General features: G+C 37.4%; 2 protein-coding genes across 3 annotated transcripts; one reads left to right on the top strand and one right to left on the bottom strand.

Moving 5' to 3' along the window:
- Positions 1 to 3,430: 3,430 nt before the first annotated feature.
- On the bottom strand, positions 3,431 to 13,753 carry LOC128741228 (ankyrin repeat domain-containing protein 13C). Of its 2 annotated transcripts, none has more exons than XM_053836873.1 (6): positions 13,558 to 13,753; positions 13,072 to 13,113; positions 6,571 to 6,675; positions 5,714 to 6,513; positions 5,150 to 5,397; positions 3,431 to 4,887 (listed from the first exon to the last, which is right to left on the bottom strand). In XM_053836873.1, the coding sequence occupies exons 1-6, from the start codon at positions 13,658 to 13,660 to the stop codon at positions 4,830 to 4,832; spliced, it is 1,356 nt and encodes a 451-aa protein (XP_053692848.1). In that variant the 5' UTR covers positions 13,661 to 13,753; the 3' UTR covers positions 3,431 to 4,829. The 2 variants fall into 2 exon arrangements, with proteins under 2 accessions (XP_053692848.1, XP_053692849.1); XM_053836874.1 differs by having other exon boundaries at positions 3,431 to 4,867.
- A 3,894-nt stretch (positions 13,754 to 17,647) lies between these two features.
- On the top strand, positions 17,648 to 19,523 carry LOC128740318 (serine protease easter-like). The gene is made up of 3 exons (XM_053835855.1): positions 17,648 to 18,077; positions 18,146 to 18,230; positions 18,292 to 19,523. The coding sequence occupies exons 1-3, from the start codon at positions 17,648 to 17,650 to the stop codon at positions 18,905 to 18,907; spliced, it is 1,131 nt and encodes a 376-aa protein (XP_053691830.1). The 3' UTR covers positions 18,908 to 19,523.
- The last annotated feature ends 1,772 nt before the right edge of the window (positions 19,524 to 21,295 follow it).

Below are 21,295 nucleotides of genomic sequence, written 5' to 3'. Positions count from 1 at the left end.
ATCTTCAGCTCTTTCGATCACTGTGCAAATGACATCTAGGGTACGGAAGGGTATTCCCAGCACGCTATAAATAAAAACTTTACCGCTATATAGCAATACTGAAACGAATGTAGCATTCATAAGCTTTAATGTGTTATAAATATTTTCATAAAAATATAAGTAATTTGCTAAATTTTGTTAAATAAACATCAAAACCACTGTTTTTCCACTGGCACGTAATCAGACTGAAAAAACCAGCAGCAATCGCTTACGCGTATCCGCTCTTGATGATGGTTTGGAAAACACACAATTATGATCACGTTTACTTATTCCAGAAACTAAACAGCTGTGAATATTGTATCACAGAACAATTCTACTTCTTTTTATCACGGAAGAACACAAAAATTCCCTTCTGATATGAAAATATAAATCAATTTTCATTCACTAGCACTTGTAGCATTTTGTTTTTAATTTCAGCATATGCTGCTCTATTTACACTACTACCAATGTGTGAGGCAGTTACTCCTGAAACTATTCTATCGTGTTGACATAGCCAGCATTTAAGTGACAACCACTTGCTTCTGGTGCTAATGTATATACACGATTCAATGATACACTAGCGCCAGCAGCAAGCTGTTGTTACTGCAAAACTAGTTATCTTCAAAGAGCCGGTATCTAGGCTATACCGACACGTTATCCATCGCACTATGGCGCAAAGCTGGCCAAAAGTCAAAAATCCAATTTCAAGCTTTTTCCATTATTATATTTTTATCATTTTCTGGAATACTTTAGGAGGTTAACCTGAAAATTCTAACCAGTTTGAAGTTAAAATGAATTTTTGACAAATGTCTGAAGTTGAACATGTTGAAGAATGATATTTTGTTCTTCCATACAAAATGTATGGGAAACTCAACACCAATATTCAGCGATCAAGAAAGTATGACGGGAAACGTTAGAAAACGATCACGTTAAATGCATCTTATAGGAAATTTTCTCTACCTTTTGGAAATCTAGGTGGCTTTCTGCGCTTTGCTGCGCTAAGGAAGTAATATCGACTTTTTGGCGGGTATATTAGAAGTGATTTCTTCTTCTTACATGAAGGAATGATTTTCTCTTCCATAGGAGAATTCCACGAAAGTCCCAATTAAAAATGCTCGTGTTTGTTCAAATTTTGTGTAGTTGTTTCTTTTCGGAAAATTTTAGACCCCTGACTTTTTACTTGGCGCTTAGGGTGTCTTTTTCTGAGTTAGGGTGATGCCAAAAATCATCATTTTTGACCAATTTTCTTTCTTTAAAAATTCTTAACTGTTGAATTACTGAACCGATCTGAATTTATTTTTATATAGTGAAGATACCTTACGATTCCGAAGAGCTAATTCTATAGTTTGAACGAGCTTAGTGGATATCGCAAGTTTTTTTTGTAATAATTTTTTTATGGCTTGTGAACCACCCTAATGCATTATGATACAAGTTTTTAATGCTTTCATCGGCAAATACAAAATTTGCCATCTCAAAACCAAAAACCACAATGAAACAAGTAAAAAAACGAAACTATTTTTTTTAAATTTTGTGAACCACCCTAATGAGCGATCAGTTTTTTTGATTTCTGATCCCAAATTTGAAATCAACGACCCGAAATTAGCTAAAGATGTTATATTCAGTCGATTTGAAGTAACTTTTGACTTTTGGCCAAGCTTTGTATGGAGGAGCGCCACTGTGCATCGGTCTCTCTTTTGATGTTTTTGAAAAGCATTTAATCCCTGTGAAACACAGACACTACTATAGAAATGGGCTCAATTTAGCCGCAGCGACTTCATCATTTCTCGCGACTATAACTCAAATTCAGTAGCGTTTTATTAAGATCAAAATACACGCCGTTATTCAGTAAAAATTATTCTATCAACTGGTATAAAAATCTTGTCTCGAATAAATATAGTTTCAATGCAATTCCTGAATATTGTTCAGGCTACCGCTTAATGGGCTGGAAATACCCTCCCGTACCCTAATTCTTCTTCAGCATAGAGCAGAGGTGGCTCGTGCTGCTTCAAGCACTCGTCTCCATTCAACTCGGTCTTGGGCCACTCGTCGCCAATTTCCTAGTCGTCTCAGAAGTCTCAAATCGCTTTCGACCTGGTCGAGCCATCGTGCACGTTGGGCCCCCCTGTTCTTGGTGCCAGTGGGTTTGTTGACGAGAATTTCTAATCTAGATCATTTTTTACGAAACCTAAATTGCCTCGCTGGGACGCCATGATCACGTCTCCAAACATTTTGTTAGAGGGGTCTGTAGTGACAAGGTTATCGCATCTGCCTTGACAACTAAACGATTGATTAAAACCTATGTGGTTGTGGATTCGAATTTCGAATGTACCCTCTTGACAGAGCATGTCATCTCGAGTAACAACTTGGATTATATCACACTCTTATGGTGGTTTTTTGATCAAAATTGGTAATAAAAACCGCAAGAAGAATGCAATAAAACTCACATTGTTACTTGGGATAAAAAGATGCGTAATGAAACCACTTATCCAAGGGTTTATAATAGCTCAATTTTGCATATTGTGGAATCTTTCCATTTTCAAAAAAAGGACATCGACTCGGGTATAAAAACTATCGAGGCATTCCATTGCTCAAATTTGTCTATATGGTACCCTACTGTATCCTATTCTAAAGACAGACCGTCAGTGGAGTCCTGCGTTGCCGAATACCTAGTAGATTTCCGCGAGAGTCGCTCCACGACGGATCAGATGTTTACCCTGTATCAGTTACTAGACAAGTTCCCGAAGTACAACTTGCAGACTCATCACCTGTTCGTCGATTTTAAGGCGACTTACGATTCAGTCAAATGAAATGAGCTGCGACAGATACAGATTCAAGAGGACGCACTCACTCTCTAACTTGCTATTAAACATTTCTTTCGAAGGCACCATACGAAGAGCAAACGTGGGAAGGAGCGGGACTATCATTACGAGGTATCACATGTTTCTTAGTTTTGCCGATGTCATCGATATCTTCGGAATCAAGTGTAGAGCAGTGGAAGAGATCTTCAGGCCTTTCAAATGGGAAGCAGCGAGATTGAGACTTGTCATTAGCCCTCGCTGTCCCGAGGGTGTTTGGATGGTGTAAAGCTTTTAGTCATTACAAAAATGTCTGTTGGGTTGTTTATCAGAAAGTAAAATCGATTAGTGGTACTAGACCTTACTGGTACTTTAGGCTGGTCCAACAAGAGAGTCAATAGAATCGTAGCACTAGCCCCGCAATTGTCCTGTACTCTACCAGCTGGCTATATAAAAATCTATTTTAAAATGACTAATTACAAAGTTGTTTTGAATTACGGAATTATTATCATATGGGTATATTTATAAATCAGAAAATAAGCGGATGCCAAAGGAAATATTGCACTGTAGCTTACAAGCCCCAGAACAACAAATAAATTACAATGAGCAGTACAGTTTGAAACACGTCCTTTTATTTCACAATTTGTAAAACTGTAGACAATTGTTTAATTACTATTTGCTAGCGTTTCGCACAAACAAAGGGGAGATGGGAGCATCGCAACACAATATTGTTTTTATTTTCATATTAGGAAACATGAATTAACGTCTATTTTCTTCGTACAGTTTCAACCTGAGCCGAAGCCCAATCGACTGCTTCGATTGACTATTTCTGCCACTAAGGTATTCCTAAATGTTTACATATAAGTCAACTAGAGTAACTTCACACTGGACAGCTGTCTGCCGTTTGAGGCGAGAGTCTCGAATCACATGCATGCAAATCATATAGTAAAACGATCAGTTTACTTTTTTCGGTATCGATTACCCTTCTTGTTACATGACGTTGGCACGTCAGTTTTCTATGAATTTTATCCATAGACTTGTTGTTTTTATGCCGGAAACTGCAAATTGATGGTCGATTTCATCAGAAAAAGCTATTATTTGTATTCAATGACTAAGGGCGGATGGCTTTTTGGTTACGGCTCTGATTCGACTTCACAGAAAGCGCAGAAAGTTCAGCAAACAAATCCGAGGTGAACATGATATTATTTTTAACGATTTGTTGACTATAAAATTTTGAAATACATTTGAATTATCAGATTGTTAGTACAGTTTTGCGAATTCTGAGAAAAAGTGTTTCTAGTAAGCGACTTTACGATTGCCGTAGTTTATGTAGAAAAAGGTTCGTGTTTTGTGAGGATAAAGTTTTACCGATTTGTCAGAATGCAAGGTTGGCTTAAATTCGTCAGTTAGTTGTTTACTATGTCCATTGAATAAAATGTGTTTCTTTTCTACCGAGTCTTATTTTTGCGCATAGGAATTAGCAGGTTCTTAGATTTATTTGAATGGAATGAACTACGTTTTTTACCTGTATTATCAGATAACGGATTATATAAACTCAAAGGATACAGATTGTGTGGGTTTCCTTCGATCTAACAGCGATTTGACATTTTTCATCTTGATACGTATTTTGTCCTCCATTTTAGACGTTGTTCTCAGCAATGTTTCTACCGTTGTTCAGTGATGAGCTCAGCAGGGTAGGTACCTATGCGTAGTGTAGAGCCCGTGCTTTGTAGGGTGCTTTAAAAATTGACTAAGGCTGGAAAACCTCCAATTGATTGGGTAAAAGTGCTTTGCTGTCTTTCAATTGTTCATTATATAGCTAGAATTACTGTTGGTATCTGGTTTTTAGACATGATAGAAAGTATGAAAATGGGCATGATATGGATAAAGCGTTGGTTACGGTAATGATCAAGATGAAGACAATGGAACTTCTATTCCTAAATACTTGGTTTTCAAATCCATTCGGAAAGATGACAACAGTCGAAGTTGAGGAGTCTACCGCTGAATTTTCACTGCTTACGTATTCGAAATCGAAAGGTCATAAATCAGGAAATCTATAAAATAGATAAGAAATCTGATAATATTAGTAACCAAAATTGTAAAAGTTAGATTAAACTCGAAAAACACCAGTATAATCTATGTCTAAACAGAATGGTAGGAAGAGTTGTTTTCTAAAAATAATACTTCGGCAGATTGTATTTACAAAACATACCTCCCACAATCTCTAATAGTCTAACACGAAATATGTATTAAAGGAGGCATGCTTATGCCAGAGGAAAAAAAATCTTTCGACTAAAATATAGATTATAAATAACCGAATAGCAGATCACACTCACCTCATACTATCCTCCTTATAGGTGTCCGGGATGACGAATAGATCCGGTGAGATGTCGTTGCGGAACTCGAATTTTTGGAAGGTAATCTTAGCTGACACGGTTGGCAGGATGGGGATGTCAATCTTCACTGGAAATCCACTGGGCAGTTTTAACGTTACGAATTCCCGAAGCTTGCTGAAGTGTTTGAAGGGTGCGATAACTTCCAGTACGTTAAGCAACATATCCACACTTAGCGGAAAATCTTTGCTCTGAAAGGCACGTTATATACAATTTCTAGTTAGAGTTTTCAACCATAATATAATCATTATCTTGTATACCATGGATTATAATCCATGGAAAAACAATGTAATTACAAATAGTTGCTAGCATGTGTTAAGTTATCTGAGGCAAATAAATAAAAGAATATTAACCCTTTAACGAGCAACATCGTTAACATCGAGCAACAGCGATCAAGCTAACAACTATTTTTCCATGATTATTTGGCATTTCAAGCATTATTTTGAAGGCATTCCAGTATAATATATAGCTTAATATAACATAATATAGCTTACGAGCCATACTTACCATTGCAACTGTAGCTCTGAAATTTTTACTCGATTCTTTATACACTAGTTCACGTCCTAGGTTTGGGTACTGCCCTGGTTTTGCCGATAGGTAGTCTTCCCAGCTGCAGCCATTGGTGGGTGGTGGTTGCAGTGAGGCCCTTCGAATAATTTCCCCGTTCTGATCGATACCGGGCTGCGCCTGACCACCTTTGGTCAGTGATTCCATTAGGGCTTTGTTCTTCTGTAGGTCATCTCGCGATAGATGCTCACGTCGTTTCCGCTGTTCAAGCGTCAGTCCATTGATGGTATAGAGATCACTGTCATACTGCCCGGCCACCGTTTCCTTCTTGTCCTCCCGAAAGATCCAGCCGGATTGTGCTTTCGTAAAACTAATACTTTTGGTTGACATCTGCGCCGCGAGTATATCACTTGACATCAGAATGTCCACTTCGTCCTCGATCTCCAGCTCTGTTTCTTCGTGCCGGACGTGCTGATAGCAACGGCACTCGTTGTCCAGTGCCGTTAACGAATCTTTCGGAGGATTTTCGCCACGAAAAATAAACGAAATATCTCCTCGCTCCCAGCGCATGTCGGAGAAATCTACCAGCGTGGTATCAAGTCGAATAGAACAGCCAGATTTGTGGATCTTGCACACATCCGATGGCAGGATGCGCGAGATCAGTGGAACCCATGAGTGAAAGTCCCACTTTAGTTCCATGTAGAAATCACCCATCTGCTTCAGCGCCTTGACCAGATTGGGCCTTCGCTGTTCCATCTGTTCGCGAGCTTGTTGCTTTAGCTTCTTTAGTAAGGAACATACTGAAATAAACCAAGGATAAATAACGTGGGATGGGACTAAACCGAATCTATGCTTACTGATTTGACGGTCTCCATAGGAGATGGCTTCGGCCAAAGGTGACCATCCCTGCTGATTTTTCACCTTTACTGGTGCACCATGAGCGAGTAACAAGTAGGTGCACTCTGAAAAAAATAATAAAAATAATAACAATAGGAAGTTTGGCATGAGTAATTAAAACCAGTAGCACAGCTGATCCATAACATCCGATACTAAAATCAGCAGATACAATTGTCTTTGTCTAGGATTGAGGTTTCAATACTATCGATAGAGAGGCATCTCTGATCTACAATGTTAGACTTACGTCTTGAGGACCCCTATTATCTAAATATTCGCACCATTTTCCGTATCTAGTATTGTAAACCAAAGGCTAAAACTAACAAGATTCACTATTACATACAAAAACATTTGACCAAATCTATTACCATCTGTTTTGTCTAAATCAGAAAGATAAAGTTCTACAATACATAAAAGGTGTCTGAATTTCTTCTGTGCTTCTATTTCGCATTACCCTAACTAAAAGGCCCCGCATTAAGCTATGGTTCTATCTTGGATAAACTGTAGTGCACGCAGTAAGAATTGTCGGCCAGACGTCGTCTGATACAAGCGTATCTTTCGCCTGCATATGTACGACACCGCCCAACACACTCTTACCGGGCAATAACAATGCTTCAATGCAATAACAATGTTCATTCATGGGCTTTGGATTTTCTACCTAAATGTCCGCGGACTTCAGGCCAAAATCGATGACTTTTTCTTGGCCGCTACCAAATGTGACTATAACGCCATTGTACTAACCGAAACGTGGTTAGACGACCAGGTTCACTCTGCGCAACTATTTGGCAGCTTTTTTAACGTTTATCCGATGCAATCGCAATCACCTTAACAGTACCAAGACACGTGTTGGTGGAGTTGCTGTCTCCACTCGGTTAATTAGGTACGTTGAGCCCGCTCAGTTAGCTTCGGGGTACGATGCTGGCCTATCAAGCCAGTCGTCATGTGTTCGAATCTCGACTGGGCGATGCCACTACAGAGTTAATAGGATCTTTGCACTAGCCTCGTAATTTTCCTGTACTCTAATAACCGGCTGCGATAAAGAAGGGTCAAGTTCTGAAGGACGTTTAGATACCTATTCATTTTCCCTCGGATCGAAGACCATGTTAATTCCATCGGCTCTATTATGTCTAGTCTGCAGCCTAATGATTTGTCGTTGCTATTTGGAGACTATAATCAACCCTGATTGCGATGGATTCGCTTGAATAATGATGCCACTTCCATTGACTATCTCCATTCAAATATTACTGCTACTAGTTCCGATTTGTTAGATGGTTTTAACCTGCACAGTCTATCTCAAATCAACCATGTGATTAATTCCAACGATCGTCTTCTTGATTTGTTTATAACAACCAAAGAGACTCTATGTGAGCTGTTGAGCCACTTGTACCTCTCGATCCTAGTCACCCAGCGCTGAACATAACGGTAAACCAGAGCATGCCGATACAATTCGAAGTTACTCCAGTTGAACCGTGTTTGGACTTTCGCAGAACTGATTTTAAGTCTTTGTGCAATGTCATGTCTCAAATCGATTGGCGTTTTTTGGAACTCAATCATTCTGTTGACAACGCTATCGCTTACTTTAACTGTGCTTTAACGTTACTGTTAATAATGCACTAGTTCATTGCACTCCTCCATGCAGGCCGCTGCGTAAACCCCATGGTTGAATTCACGTTTACGATAACTCAAGCGGCAGCGAGTTCGGGCACTACGGAAATACTGCAGATTGCGAAATGCTTCACTGAAACAGAATTTTAATCGTGCTATCACAAATAAAACTGGTATTTATACAAACGGTACGGTACAGTACCGGTGTGGTATTGGTGTGTAACACCAATCGCAATCGAATGCAGCATAATATGAGATCAAATCCGATTTTTTCTTGTTATATTATAGTCACTTTAACAGCTTGGGTCATTCGTGACTTCTGTGGGGTTGGGATTTGAACCCGGGTCCTAACCACTACACCGGGACTGACCCCTCCGAGAATCTTCTCGTTGTTCGTTAACAGCAAAAGGAAAGAGGAAGGATTTTTGATTTTTGTTTTTGGGAGATAGTAATAGTAGCACGATACTAGAAAAATGTGTTTTTTCGCCCAACATCTTCAGCACAATTTTCGTGATCCCGTTGCTACAACGCAAATCAAAACAGCATTATGCAACACTCCTGGGGACGTATTGGATTTCAGTCTACCCGCGATTATTGATCGTCACGTTGATGCTGCTATTAAGAAGCTTAAATGTTCGTTTGCCGCCGCACCCGATGGAATTCTATCATGTAGTTTGAAAATATATGCTGCTGTGTTTATCCGTCCATTATGCCTGCTGTTTAATTTGTCACTTCAACTAGGCTTCCTACAATTTGAAGTTGTCAATTCTTTTGCACTGATTTTTATGTCAAAGAATGTGTGCTAAGTTTGATGAAGAACAGTCCAGGCGCTCCGGAGTGATGGCGGAACATACAGTTCCCCCACAATTATGGACCATTTAAGCAGAAGTATGATTTTAAAACAATCAATTGTAGCGCATACTATTGTTTAAAAGCAGTTTATAAATGTTTTTAGTTACAGAAATATGTAATCTTTCAGTTGATTCAGTTATTAAACCCATTTAGTGCAAGTTTTCCACGGAAATTAAGCTTATATTATGATTGATCAAATACACAATTATGGATCACTTTTGGAAGCGGTCACAATTATGAAACAATTTTCATCATATTATGGATCAAAATAAAAAAACACTTTTTGCAGCGAATTCACTCAATGAACTTTATTCAAATCATGTAATAACATAAAAATAACATGTTTCAAATCGTATGAAAGACCTTGTGTGGTTTTTGGTGTCTTTAGATGCTTGCCGTCCTTCTTCGAAGACACCTACCGATCAGCCTTTGGGAATGCTTTTCGCAATTTCACGACTGATTTTTAGTCTTGGAAAAAGAATCTTAGGCTCACCAGCTGCGTTGGCTCCGAAAAGACTAGTATAGGATTAAGTTTTCTTTTTTCTGAATTGTTATTAAAGATGTATGTACAGAGGATCTCGGAAAAGTTAATCGATGCAAGATTTTAATTCAATCGCTGCTATGATGCTACTCTGTATGAAACAGTGGAAAGGCGACCGAAAAAATCAAAAATAAACATAGAAGGAAATCACGCGTATATGGCCGAAAGCTCGAAAACCAGTAAATTCAAACTCTCTAAAAAGTTAAGGAAAAAATTACGTTTTAGATTGTTGCATGAGAGCTAACATTCGCTTAACTCTTGCGATGAACCGTTGCATATGTACCATCATAGCGTTTTACTGCTTTACGTAGTTTTCCTGTCCTGCGTAATTCAGAAACAACATTTTCCAAAAACTCAACGCTGTGCAGCTTTCGATTCTGCTTTGTAATAGATGCTAAACTGTATGAATTTGTAAAAATTACATTGGAATCAAAGTGATCCATAATTGTGAAAAATTACCTTGTTTTGGTCCCTATTATGGATCACTTTGAAAATTACTTATTTTTACAGGAAAATCATTGGCAACAACCAATATTTCGCTGAATCGTAAAGAACTTAGCTTTATCTTTATATACGAGTCATTTTTTGCTCAAAAATTGGTGATTATGTCACATAGCAACCTTATGAATGAGGAACGTACTGCTTATACTGATTGAAAAAGCGATAGACATTTTGATAGATTCTCGATAACAACTTTGTACGCTCATTGAAAAAGCATCAATGTTGGGATTTAAAGGATGTTTTATGTGTTAAAAGTTAGTTAATAGGGTATATTATGTTTCAAAAATGCTTCATACCTTCAAACAGTTTGTTTAACTGAGTTATTTAACTTGAAACACAAAAGTGATCCATAATTGTGGGTGATCCATAATTGTGGAGGGAGTGTACATTCATACTCACGTTCCTCGAATTCTTGATATGGCAAGAGCCACCCCGGCCCTCGGCTAGTAGAACCTTTAGGGTTATTCTTGTTAGAGACCACTCCTCCTTTTGTCAACTCCCCCCCTCCTGAAACTTCACTTTTTAATTTCAATTAACATAATCTTTACACACAACTTTTTTACTTGGAACGCATGTGGTATGCTACCGACATGTTTTAAGAAAAAAATCACTCACACCATTCACGTTTGAAACCACTTGTTTCTTGGTCAACCTTTTAGTCATATGAATATCAGCCCATTCCTCAGCTGATGCTGGTTCTCAACAATAACGTGTTTACCTTTGATATATTAAGGATGCAAACGCACCACTATCAGAAGCGATTGCCATTTTTTTGGCTAATAGCATTTGTCCAGTCCGGTGCTGCACTTCGGATGAAGTCCCGACACTTGTTGAAACTTTCAAGCCCGAACCCGACCCGAACCCACGGGTTCGGATTTTTTTGGATTTCGTGTCTTAAACCCGGAACCCGACCATCTTTACTGTATAGGCACTTTAGTTAAAGTTACCATTGTAGCCAGTTTTTACTAGAAAATAACATAAAAGATATCATATAGAAGAAAAGAGAAATGGTGACTATTTTCATTTCATTTAGCGATTATTTTATGATTTTTTTCTATTTACCGATATTTTTTTCAGTTGAATAACATAGGCAACATGGCGGTTTAAGGACCAGCTTTTAGTCTGTAACCGCTATTTTGGGGTTGATTGTTGCCTACAATTATGCAACATTATACTCGACTGTGTTATTTTAATGTTTATATTACTTTCCAGCCTTTATTGGTTATGTACAAATACATTGCCAGGTATGCTTATTATGCCCCTTGCAGCTATGCTAATTATAAATAATTATAATAATGCGATAAAACAAAAGATTATTTCAATTATACAAAGTGATTGTTCATATATGGTAATAGTAACCATGTATGGAGTGGAGAAGTCCATATCACGCAACAAACGGCAAATAGAGCTTATTTGTGTGTGTTCTGTTTAATTCTTATACTATTTTCACAATCCTGAGTCGGCTCGAGTTTTTTCTTAATATCTCAGTCATGTCAACGAATTTGGATGCGGGTTTTGTTGAGATGCTTATAAGGAACATTATCAATATATTCATTAAACAAATTAGAAAAATTGATTGTCCAATATGCCCAAACGCACGGTGTCCCATTTTGCCCCTATCACCCCTACATTTGGTATTCACAAATAAACTTTAAGCAGAAACGCTTAATTTTTTGCTTGATCTGATGATCTTTATGCCCCGGGTCCCCCTTTTCCGTTTGTAATTCATGCATAATTTGTACCTGTAGGAAAATAATTTTTGGTTCGTATATTTGAAATTATCGTTTTAGTAGCCGACTTTCTCCAGGTTTAGTACAGCATAATAGGCTATAATGCTATATAACTGTCCATATACAAATTAAGCCGGCAAAGAAACTACCTCATACTCTAAACTCAACAACTAAAGCTGCCCAAGTCGAGATATATTACCCAAGTATTTATAATCCATCCTAACTGCTTTTCGATAAACATACGTTGTGGGCGGTTCGACAGGATATATTTTTCTACCTGTGACCACCAGAACAGATAGACGGTGTAAAATCAAAGAGGAAAACGTAGGCTAAATATAGAACCACCCACATATGGGAACACGATATACACTCAAACCCCAAAAAGTTGAAAGGATTTGCCTTTACCGAAATATGTGACAGAATGAAATGGGTCGGGTAGGTGCACAGTAAGCATAATTTGGTTGATTAATTATTACTACAGTTATAGAATCGATAAATATATCAGCTATGAGTTTTTATGAGTGACAGGCACCTCACGGTACATTTTTGCGTAAATTTAAATTAATCAATAATGTCTCTATGTGACATTATTGACTAACATATTTTTAGTAACTAAAGTAATTTTGCAATAAATCCACTGAAAAAATCAATTATAATAAGTTTGATATCAATAAACAAGGTGATTGTTATTTTCTTAATTTCAAGGAAAATTAAACATTTTACCCAGATTAGGCTTTTTTTTTGAAACAAAGGGCGGGTCGTAGCATTTAAAATTTCTCTAAAGGTTAATCAATTCTGCTGTTTTCATATACCTACCAACACTGACTAGTTTTTTTGTGTAACACTTCTTAAACAAAATCAACCAAAACTAAACGGGTATATTTTTCTCACAACAAAGAAATATGACAAAATCAAAAAAAACCTGCTGATTATACCTACATCAATTTTAAAACATATTGCTGGCTGAGGCATAACATTCGTACTTATCTGAACGTTCACTTTATCAGGTATACATAATCCTATTACAGTGGGTGCTCTCATCACAAACGATCCAATGATAAGCGCACGGTAATGAATCATTTGAAAAAATGTTCATAAATCACCAGTTCTATTATGAACGTATTTTTACGCTATTGTCTAACTGTGACACGCTAGGTTTCTCAGAAAAACAGCGAAGATTGCAGTGCTACTTTATGCGGGAAGAATAAATGCAGTTTAATAGCAACTATATTTACCTTTTCTGCCTAGCATAACCGCAAGATGCAGTGGTGTGTTGCCTAAAAATAAAAGAGATTAAATTATCATTCGCTCACCATTGATGTTGTAGGACTTGTTCAACCACTATAGATATCTAACTGCGATTGAAAACTTTATCCGGGAGGTTTTATGGTTTATTGATAAAACTACAACTTTTTAGAGTAAATAATTTCTTGTATGGCAATGGGTGGTGGGTAGCACCGCGGGGTGAAAACATTATGAGCATTGATTCGCTAGACATCTAGCACACAAATTATCGATGCATGAAGTTTTATTTTCCGATTCACTGTTTATTGTTTAGTTGTTTGAAAAAATACTATGAAATGCCACGAAAGAGTAAATAGGCATAGGAATGTAGTGACATCACAGCCACAGCTACCAGCGGGCTGTGCTGTTGAGGAAAAGTTTCCCAAAGCAACCACTGTTTTCCAGAAGCAAGTCGCTGGTAGGTAGAGAAAACTTACCATGTTTATCCTTTTCCGATGGCTCGTGTGATCGGAGAAGTCGGGATAGTCGTCTGGTATCACCCTTGAAGACGCACTCATGAAGCGGGTACAATTCAGACATTATTTTCGTCTTACTCGGTTGCAGTTCGAAGAAAGCATTTTACCAAATTGACAAACACAGGCAGCAAATAAATTTTTCCCGACACCGAACCGAACGAATTACTGAATGAGTGAATGAATGGTTGCTCTAACAGGGATGCCAGAAAGGTAATATTTTGCTACCTTTCACCACCTCATGCACATTATTTAAACATGGCCCTGTGGCGTTTTCCTGAATTTCGACGAACATTTTACAACTGACGATTTAAAATGCAATCGTCAACCATTTGGCTTTCGGCATGTTTTTGTTACCTGTTGATTTTTTTTAAATAACCACCTGCTTCAATATTTATTAACGGTTTATTGGTCTACGAAAAAAACGACATTCTGCTGAAAATAAAACAAAAGCAAAATTATGCAACCAGAGCTACCAGCTTTTTTCAAATATGAATTGTTAATTTAAATCTGAAGTTGGTTAAATCCAAGACTACGCAATTTTGGTCACTGATTGTACCAAAAAATAATACATTTGATTCTAGAAGATTTCTTTGCAGGTCTCCTAAATTTTTACAGTATCTTGAATGTAAGGTTTTTACATCAAGTCAAATTGGTGTCTTCAAATTTAAAACTTGTTTTAACATCTGGCCTCTGTGTAATCCATAAAGGTGTAATCATTATTCGAATTCGCAGTGACACCCCCAGAACCACAAGTGCATATTCGTACACACATTGCACACTGTAAATCTCTTATATGCGATATTTAGCAGTTATTTAGATTTAGCGCAAATTTGTGATCAAGATTCCCCGATTCCCGCACACTTCCTACACATTGAGTATTGATTATTTTTTGAACATTACGACATTACCCTCGACATTACCAGGTCATTTCCGAAGCGACTTTCTCTGCTGTACTTTCGAGTAGTTTTATTTCGCGTTTCGAGTAGTTGTAAAAAACTTCAAAACAATCTGGCATCTCTGCTGATAGCTCTGCTTGCTTTACACTCTTAAATATATTCACCTATAAATTGCTTAAATTAACCTAAACCAGGAGGCTGACTTCGGAAGCTTGAATTGGAGCAGCGAAGTTTCAAGATTGTTGAATAAGTTTTGCAAGGAACCTAGACTTGATGGTTACTTGTTATTATTTTTTCTGAATTCAGCAGGCAAAAATCTGCGATAATCAGTTGAAAAATTCTATTCAATTTTTTGATGCAAATAAATTTTCACCATTGAAAGGCTAAAAATTAAAAAGAAAAAAATTCTTTCAAAATATTTCATGAAACAGTATATAATTTTTTCAACTTTTGTCACTTGCGGAACACGATAATAGAGAGGGTGATTTGGCCTTTCCAAATTTGCAACATCGCAATGGTCGGGGCTCTCCCGTAAGGTTTAGTTTATCCGCCAGTTCCTACCCAACACACATTTTGGTTGTTTAATAGCTGATCAAGCGCTTGTTTACTGGAAATTAGCTGTAGAATGGTTGAACGAACTGCTCTTCAAATAAAATGTTTGTTGGGTAGTCCATCGTCCAGGAAGGCGTAGCAGTTTTATTCACTACAATCGGCACGTAACGAAATAAAGTTGTGCTCGACCCGGACAAATGTGTGTTGCTCATCGTACAATAGGCTAACGCTCAACTCCTAATGCAGGAATGGATAGTGTTTGAAGGTTCAACAAACATTTTTGTTTGAGAATAGCTTATTCAATTACTACAGCTACTACACTGCTATTTCCCGTGGACAGTGCAACAAGTGCATGAAATACTATTATATAATAAAATGTTACTTGGGGGAGCAGCCATTTACCTTGAAACTCTATGACTCCGACCTTTGTGCTGCTTCAGACACGCTCTTACCTTACGTGTTGCTGCCTACGTTCCGTTGGAAGGCCTGGCTAAAAGTAAATTTGAATAATGTATAATTCGGGATGGGAGTGCCGCAGAAAAACTCATAAATGAATGGATTGCAGTATTTTTACTTAGTTTTAAGCTCTGTTTTAAGTTTCACAGTGTTACATTATTGCATTTCTCTCGTTCTGATAAAATCTCGAACCTTTTTCCACAGACAAACAGACGAGAAACTCGCGTTAATTCCATCGTCCATTCAAAAACCGCTTATTTTTCAAAAAAGCATGTTTCGCAACATGGCCACACCGCAGCGTTCGAGTGTTGCTTCGAGTTTCCAGTATAAAACCATACAAATGTAAAAAATCTACAGTATAAAACACTGCAAATGTAAAAAGCCTACTGTACAACACCCTGCAAATGCAAGATACTCCGCAACATACATAACAGAGAGCGCTAGTGTGCAAGCAAAATGTGTAGGACGATGGTTTTTGAAGAATTTTCTTCTATGTGTTATGTCAGTTCGTCAGTGCTTTTTCTTAATAAAACTTGTTATACCCAGCACAGTTGAAAATGCGACTGAATCAGCATCATGGTTCTTCCACTTTGAACGCATTTTTTTAGCACTGTTGAATGTCTCCTCGCTTCTCCGAAGTCATTGTTTGACAATTGCCCAAAACTTTACAATGAATCGTAACACTGGATAATTTGGAGAGTTCTTCTCTTTTGGCACGAAATCGACATCATTAGCTGCATACCACTTTGGCACCACACTCTAGAGTAGTGACAGCTATGTAACTAAATTAGGCCAGAATATAACGTTACTCTCATGTTTACGAAGTTGAAGATTCTCCCATGTATAAATTTGATGTCCTTGTTGAGGAAGTGATGCAAGGATCAGTTTTCAGTCCACAGCTACATATTCCTTGTCAGATCATGGCCTTCTTCGGAATTTATCGGCAAACACGAATTTATAGTTGCCTGCACTTCGGCACGCCCAGTTGCACTGTAAAATTTTGACCAGAAAGTACAGGACGTGGGAAGTGCAACGATTCTACTGATTCTAGCAGCACCGCACAGCCGAAATTCGAACACACGACGACTGGCTTGTTAGACCAACATCGTACTTTGAAGCTATCTAGGCGGTTCGGTTCGGTTCAGGCTGACAAAATGTAGATGATCTTATGTAAAATTTTCCGGAGAATCGCATGGTGCCAACCGCTTTCGTGTTTGTCATCTGGAAGTGCCCTATTTTGCTAATTTTCGCCTATTTTTTACATTTTTTATCCTTTTTGGACTATACCAAGCCAGGCTTTCAGAAAACAAAACATAAAAATAGGGTTAGGGTTGATCCCGTTTAGTTTAGAGCGAGATCATCGCTTTGAAGCTCATAGACTTCAGCTTCTGGAGCAGCGGAACGGTCGTCACGTAGCTATCGAAATACACGCAACTTTTTGCAAGTTAAGTTTTTACTAACCTTAATAGGGTAGACGCACCAGTAGCGGTGGAAACTTGAATTATTCCATTATTTTTGCAGATTTTGGTACAAGTTTGTTAAGTATCGAACTACAAGTTACAGTATTATTTGATAAGTATCAAACTGATACTTATTTGAAGTAGGTATACAATAAAGCCGACCCTACACAATTGTGTAGGTATGAGGAACAATGTGCATAAGTAAGTTGTAAAAGTTATTTCCCGTAAATTTTTAATTACATCAATTGGAAAAACTTATTACCAATAATTTTTTATCTAAGCAATTTTGAAATACGGAGCCAATAAGATAAATAAAACTTTTTGCTGTTTTCACAAGATTTTGAAGACTAGACAATAATTAATCCAAGCACAAAAGAAAACTTCTTTTCAGCTATTATCTATTTGTTCTACGACATACAATGTTTACACAAGAGATTGGTGCCATATATGTAAAAGTACGATGTTTAGAGAGGAAAGGCAAAGTTTTTAAAAGTTGTCATGTCTCACCTAGACAATTTTGTGGGCTCGGGCTTTAAGGGATATTGTAAAATACTTTTGGCATTGTATGCATAAATCTTATTCAAAAATGAGAAGCACCCTTTTTCTATCTCAATCCTAGAGTATTGAATCTACAATCTAGACTAACTGCGTCGGTACCAGTGCATCTACATCTGTGCAGTTGCTAAAATGCATCGATCAGATAAGTTCGTTGTGCTTATTTTCCTCTTCGTTCGACCAATCTGCAGCCTAGCCAAACTTTGCGAAACCGAGGACTATGACGATGGAGTTTGTATTCCTTTCGCTAAATGTGATACTTTCCGAGAGTCAAGGATTCAGGCTACTCAATCTGCTGGCCAACGAGGCTTGATAGAACGGGAGCAGAAAAAGTGTTTGGGTGACGACAATGAATTGGGAGGGATGATCTGCTGCAAAAGAAAACCACGACCAACCATTGCTAGATCGTACGAGGATGCCAAACTACCAGTTAAGGACCAATTTCGTCTTTTACCGGATGTAAGCATTTGTGGCTCGGAAAGTGCCAATCGGATTTATCATGGAAATGTAACCGATCTCGATCAGTTTCCTTGGTTGGCATTGGTAAAGTACATTGATGAGGGTATTGACAATTGCAAGGCATCGATCATGAACGGTAGAGTATAATTATTATTCTGATTATTTTTGTAGAGGAAAATGAATCTTTTAAGTGTGGTGGATCGCTTATCTCACAACGTTACGTTCTCACGGCTGCTCACTGCATCACCAATGCGATGTAATTATAAATAGCGATCGGCTAATTGGGGTCGCACTTAATAACTGACCATTATTTGCAGTGCTGCAGTCCGTCTCGGGGAGTGGAATTTAGATACGGATCCAGACTGTGTAACTGAACAGGGAATTCAGCGCTGTGCTGATCCGGTAATTGATGTGGGCATCGAGAAGATTTCTATTCACAAGAATTACACCAGGCGTGTGTCCAAAGGCGGGAAAATAGATATGGCTTTGCTGCGATTGGATCGCAATGTCGCTTTCGGAGGGTTTATTTCTCCAATCTGCCTGCCCAAAAACGACGTCGAAGGACAGTTTAGCAGAGATCAAACATTTTACGTTGCTGGCTGGGGAATGACCGAAGATGATGTGGCCAGTACGAAGAAGCTGTTTGTCGATGTGGCAAACGTCGATCTAGAGGAGTGTCGAAATAAGATCAATGCACCGTTGATAAAAATTGACGAAACGATGATCTGTGCCCTGGGCAAGGATGGAAAAGATGCCTGCCAGGGCGATTCCGGTGGACCACTCATGGAGATCAAACAGCTCAGTAGTAAAACAAATCGTTATTTTTTGAAAGGAGTTGTCAGTAAGGGCTTGGCTTGCGGTACCAGCAAACCAGGATTTTACTCTAATGTGTATAAGCAGATTGATTGGATTGTTTCCAATATGGAACAATAATATTAATTGAAAAACAGCGAGCGAGAGGATCCGCTTCCTAGGTAAAAATAAATCTCCTTTGAAAAAGCAGCTTAATCTTTAGCAGTTTGTAGAAAAGAAACTATGATTAGCATTAGCAACTAGGTTGCTAAGTCGGATTTGCAATAAACAGCGATCGTATAATTACACCCAGATAAAAACTGCTTTTAAAACCCCAGATATCAATGACGCGTGTTTGAACCTTAATAACCGCATGTTTTCATTAATGACAGAATCTTTAAGGGGACATAAACGACCAAAAATGTTGAAAAAACCTAATTTAATCCACCTAGTGGTGAAAGGAACCTTTGTTATACGGTCTTACTTGCTATTTGAGATAGAAATCGACACGTTTGGTTTACATGAAATTTTTGGAAATTGAATAAGTTTACAAAATTTGAACCAAATAGAAGCACTTATAAATTTTGATAGTTCCTTTTCTCATGAAATTGCTGTGTAAGTTGTTACTAATGAGGGTAAGTGCAATTAAAAGTAAGTTGTAAGATGAAATATTATTCTTTAACATATACATTGCGTAATAAAGGTCTAGTTTATAGGTTTTTGAACTATGCATAATTTCCTGTATTGCCATTCTATTTGATTCACAACAATAAAGTTTTCTCGAATAAATTTCATCAATTTTTATTAACCTGCGGTTACTCACGTTGTTGTATTTTGTACACCATGTGTAGGTTTTTGAATGCCATATTGTTATATAGTTACAAATCGTATATTACGTATATACTAACGTATATTCTTCAATAAACTTGTTATGAGCAAAATGTCAGAATTATTCAATGCATTATTACTTTAAATTGTTAGGAAAATAGATTAGCATAAACCGACATCACAGAAACGAAGCAAGTAGCATGTGAGGTGTACCGTAATTGGCCCCAACTGGAATTTTCTTTCGTTTCTTCATATGGAAAAATGGTGTCTGTGTGCAGCAAAACTACCAGCAAATGTAAAATGTTTAAAATGTATCCGTCTGTTGGTAGTCGAGTAATTCGGGGTCAAAATCAGGGTATTTTTTATAATCAAAGTTCTACAGTTTCTGAACAAGGAAACATAGAGATATACTATGTTCAGCAAAGTTGTGTATTTTTATTATTTATACAACTTTGTAATACATGAAAAAGTCATACAACAATTACAAAAAGAGCTAAAATAGAAAAACTGATTTTTCAAATTCATATACAATAAATAAGATCTCTTTATTGAAGAGATAGAAGATTACTGCCTTCAGAAAAATTTCTTGTAATAATATGCTCTATAACTTTGCAGAATACATCAATGTGTTATATTGAAACTGAAGGAAAATATTTTTTTTATTTCACTTATAGGGGGATTAATCAAAATTCAAATTCTACCAGACGATAGAGCTTTCAATTTCTAGAAACTCTTCCAAAGGTTCGATAAACTTAAAACCAAGTTTTCCTAGTCAGAACTCTAGTGCACACGTTTTCTTTGGTTTTGGGCTATTGTGCGCGCGAGTAACTGTGTTATAAAAGTTGGCGCGAGTGTTCGAGGGTTAATATCTTTTGACCGGTAAAACCAATTCTTATGAAATTTTGCATATATATTCGTAGTGTAAAAACCTCTCGTTTGATATTAAAATAATTGAAATTAGGTTATTTTTCTTGGTTAAAATCATTATAAATTAATTTTGATTAATTAATTTGTTAATTTTGGTGTGGTGTATTGAATTACTCATAACTTTCAAATTAAACATCCAATCAATAAACCATTCAATAGTGATCTATCCGGCTATATTACCTGCCAAATGAAACTAATAGCACGTAAATCGGTTTGGCCATCTCTGAGAAACAGGCGATCATTTGAACCTTGTCAAAACGGGTTTTTTAAGCATAACTTTTAAACCACTTGTTTGTTTTCAATAAAAATTGGTGTGAAGTTTAGCAATAGTAAGAGCTTTTATTTGGTACTAAGATCGATGAAGTCGGTTATGTGGTTCCGGAGAAAATCGTGTCACGTAATTTTCACATTTTTGCTTATAACTTTCAAACTAAAAGTCAGACCACGAAACCATTTAATAGTGATATACTAGATAAAAATACCTTTTAAATAAAAGTTATAGCAGACGAATCGGTTCAGCCATCTGCGAGAAATAGGCGATTGAAAATTGTAGCGCACACACATACACACATACACACACACACACACACACACACACACACACACAGACATTGCTCATTCGTCGAACCTGATCGATTGGTATATGTGACACGGCCCTCCGGGCCTCAGATCGACTTCGTGTTTTTCGACCAATTCCTAAACCTTTGTTATATTGTATAACAAAGGTAAAATCATAATATTTTTCATTTCAGATTTTGATTCTGCAGTCTTTTT

Source organism: Sabethes cyaneus, chromosome 3 (assembly GCF_943734655.1).
Source record: "Sabethes cyaneus chromosome 3, idSabCyanKW18_F2, whole genome shotgun sequence".
Lineage (NCBI taxonomy): Eukaryota > Metazoa > Arthropoda > Insecta > Diptera > Culicidae > Sabethes > Sabethes cyaneus.
This window is presented reverse-complemented; position numbering and strand designations above follow the sequence as displayed.

Coding starts and splice junctions, on each gene's coding strand:
- LOC128741228 (XM_053836873.1), bottom strand. CDS start 13,660: ATGTCTGAATTGTACCCGCTTCATGAGTGCGTCTTCAAGGGTGATACC. Junction 6,514..6,570: donor CTATGGAGACCGTCAAATCA/GTAAGCATAGAT, acceptor GGTTTATTTCAG/TATGTTCCTTACTAAAGAAG. Junction 4,888..5,149: donor TATAAGGAGGATAGTATGAG/GTGAGTGTGATC, acceptor TAATATTATCAG/ATTTCTTATCTATTTTATAG.
- LOC128740318 (XM_053835855.1), top strand. CDS start 17,648: ATGCATCGATCAGATAAGTTCGTTGTGCTTATTTTCCTCTTCGTTCGA. Junction 18,078..18,145: donor GGTAAAGTACATTGATGAGG/GTATTGACAATT, acceptor TTATTTTTGTAG/AGGAAAATGAATCTTTTAAG. Junction 18,231..18,291: donor CACTGCATCACCAATGCGAT/GTAATTATAAAT, acceptor CATTATTTGCAG/TGCTGCAGTCCGTCTCGGGG.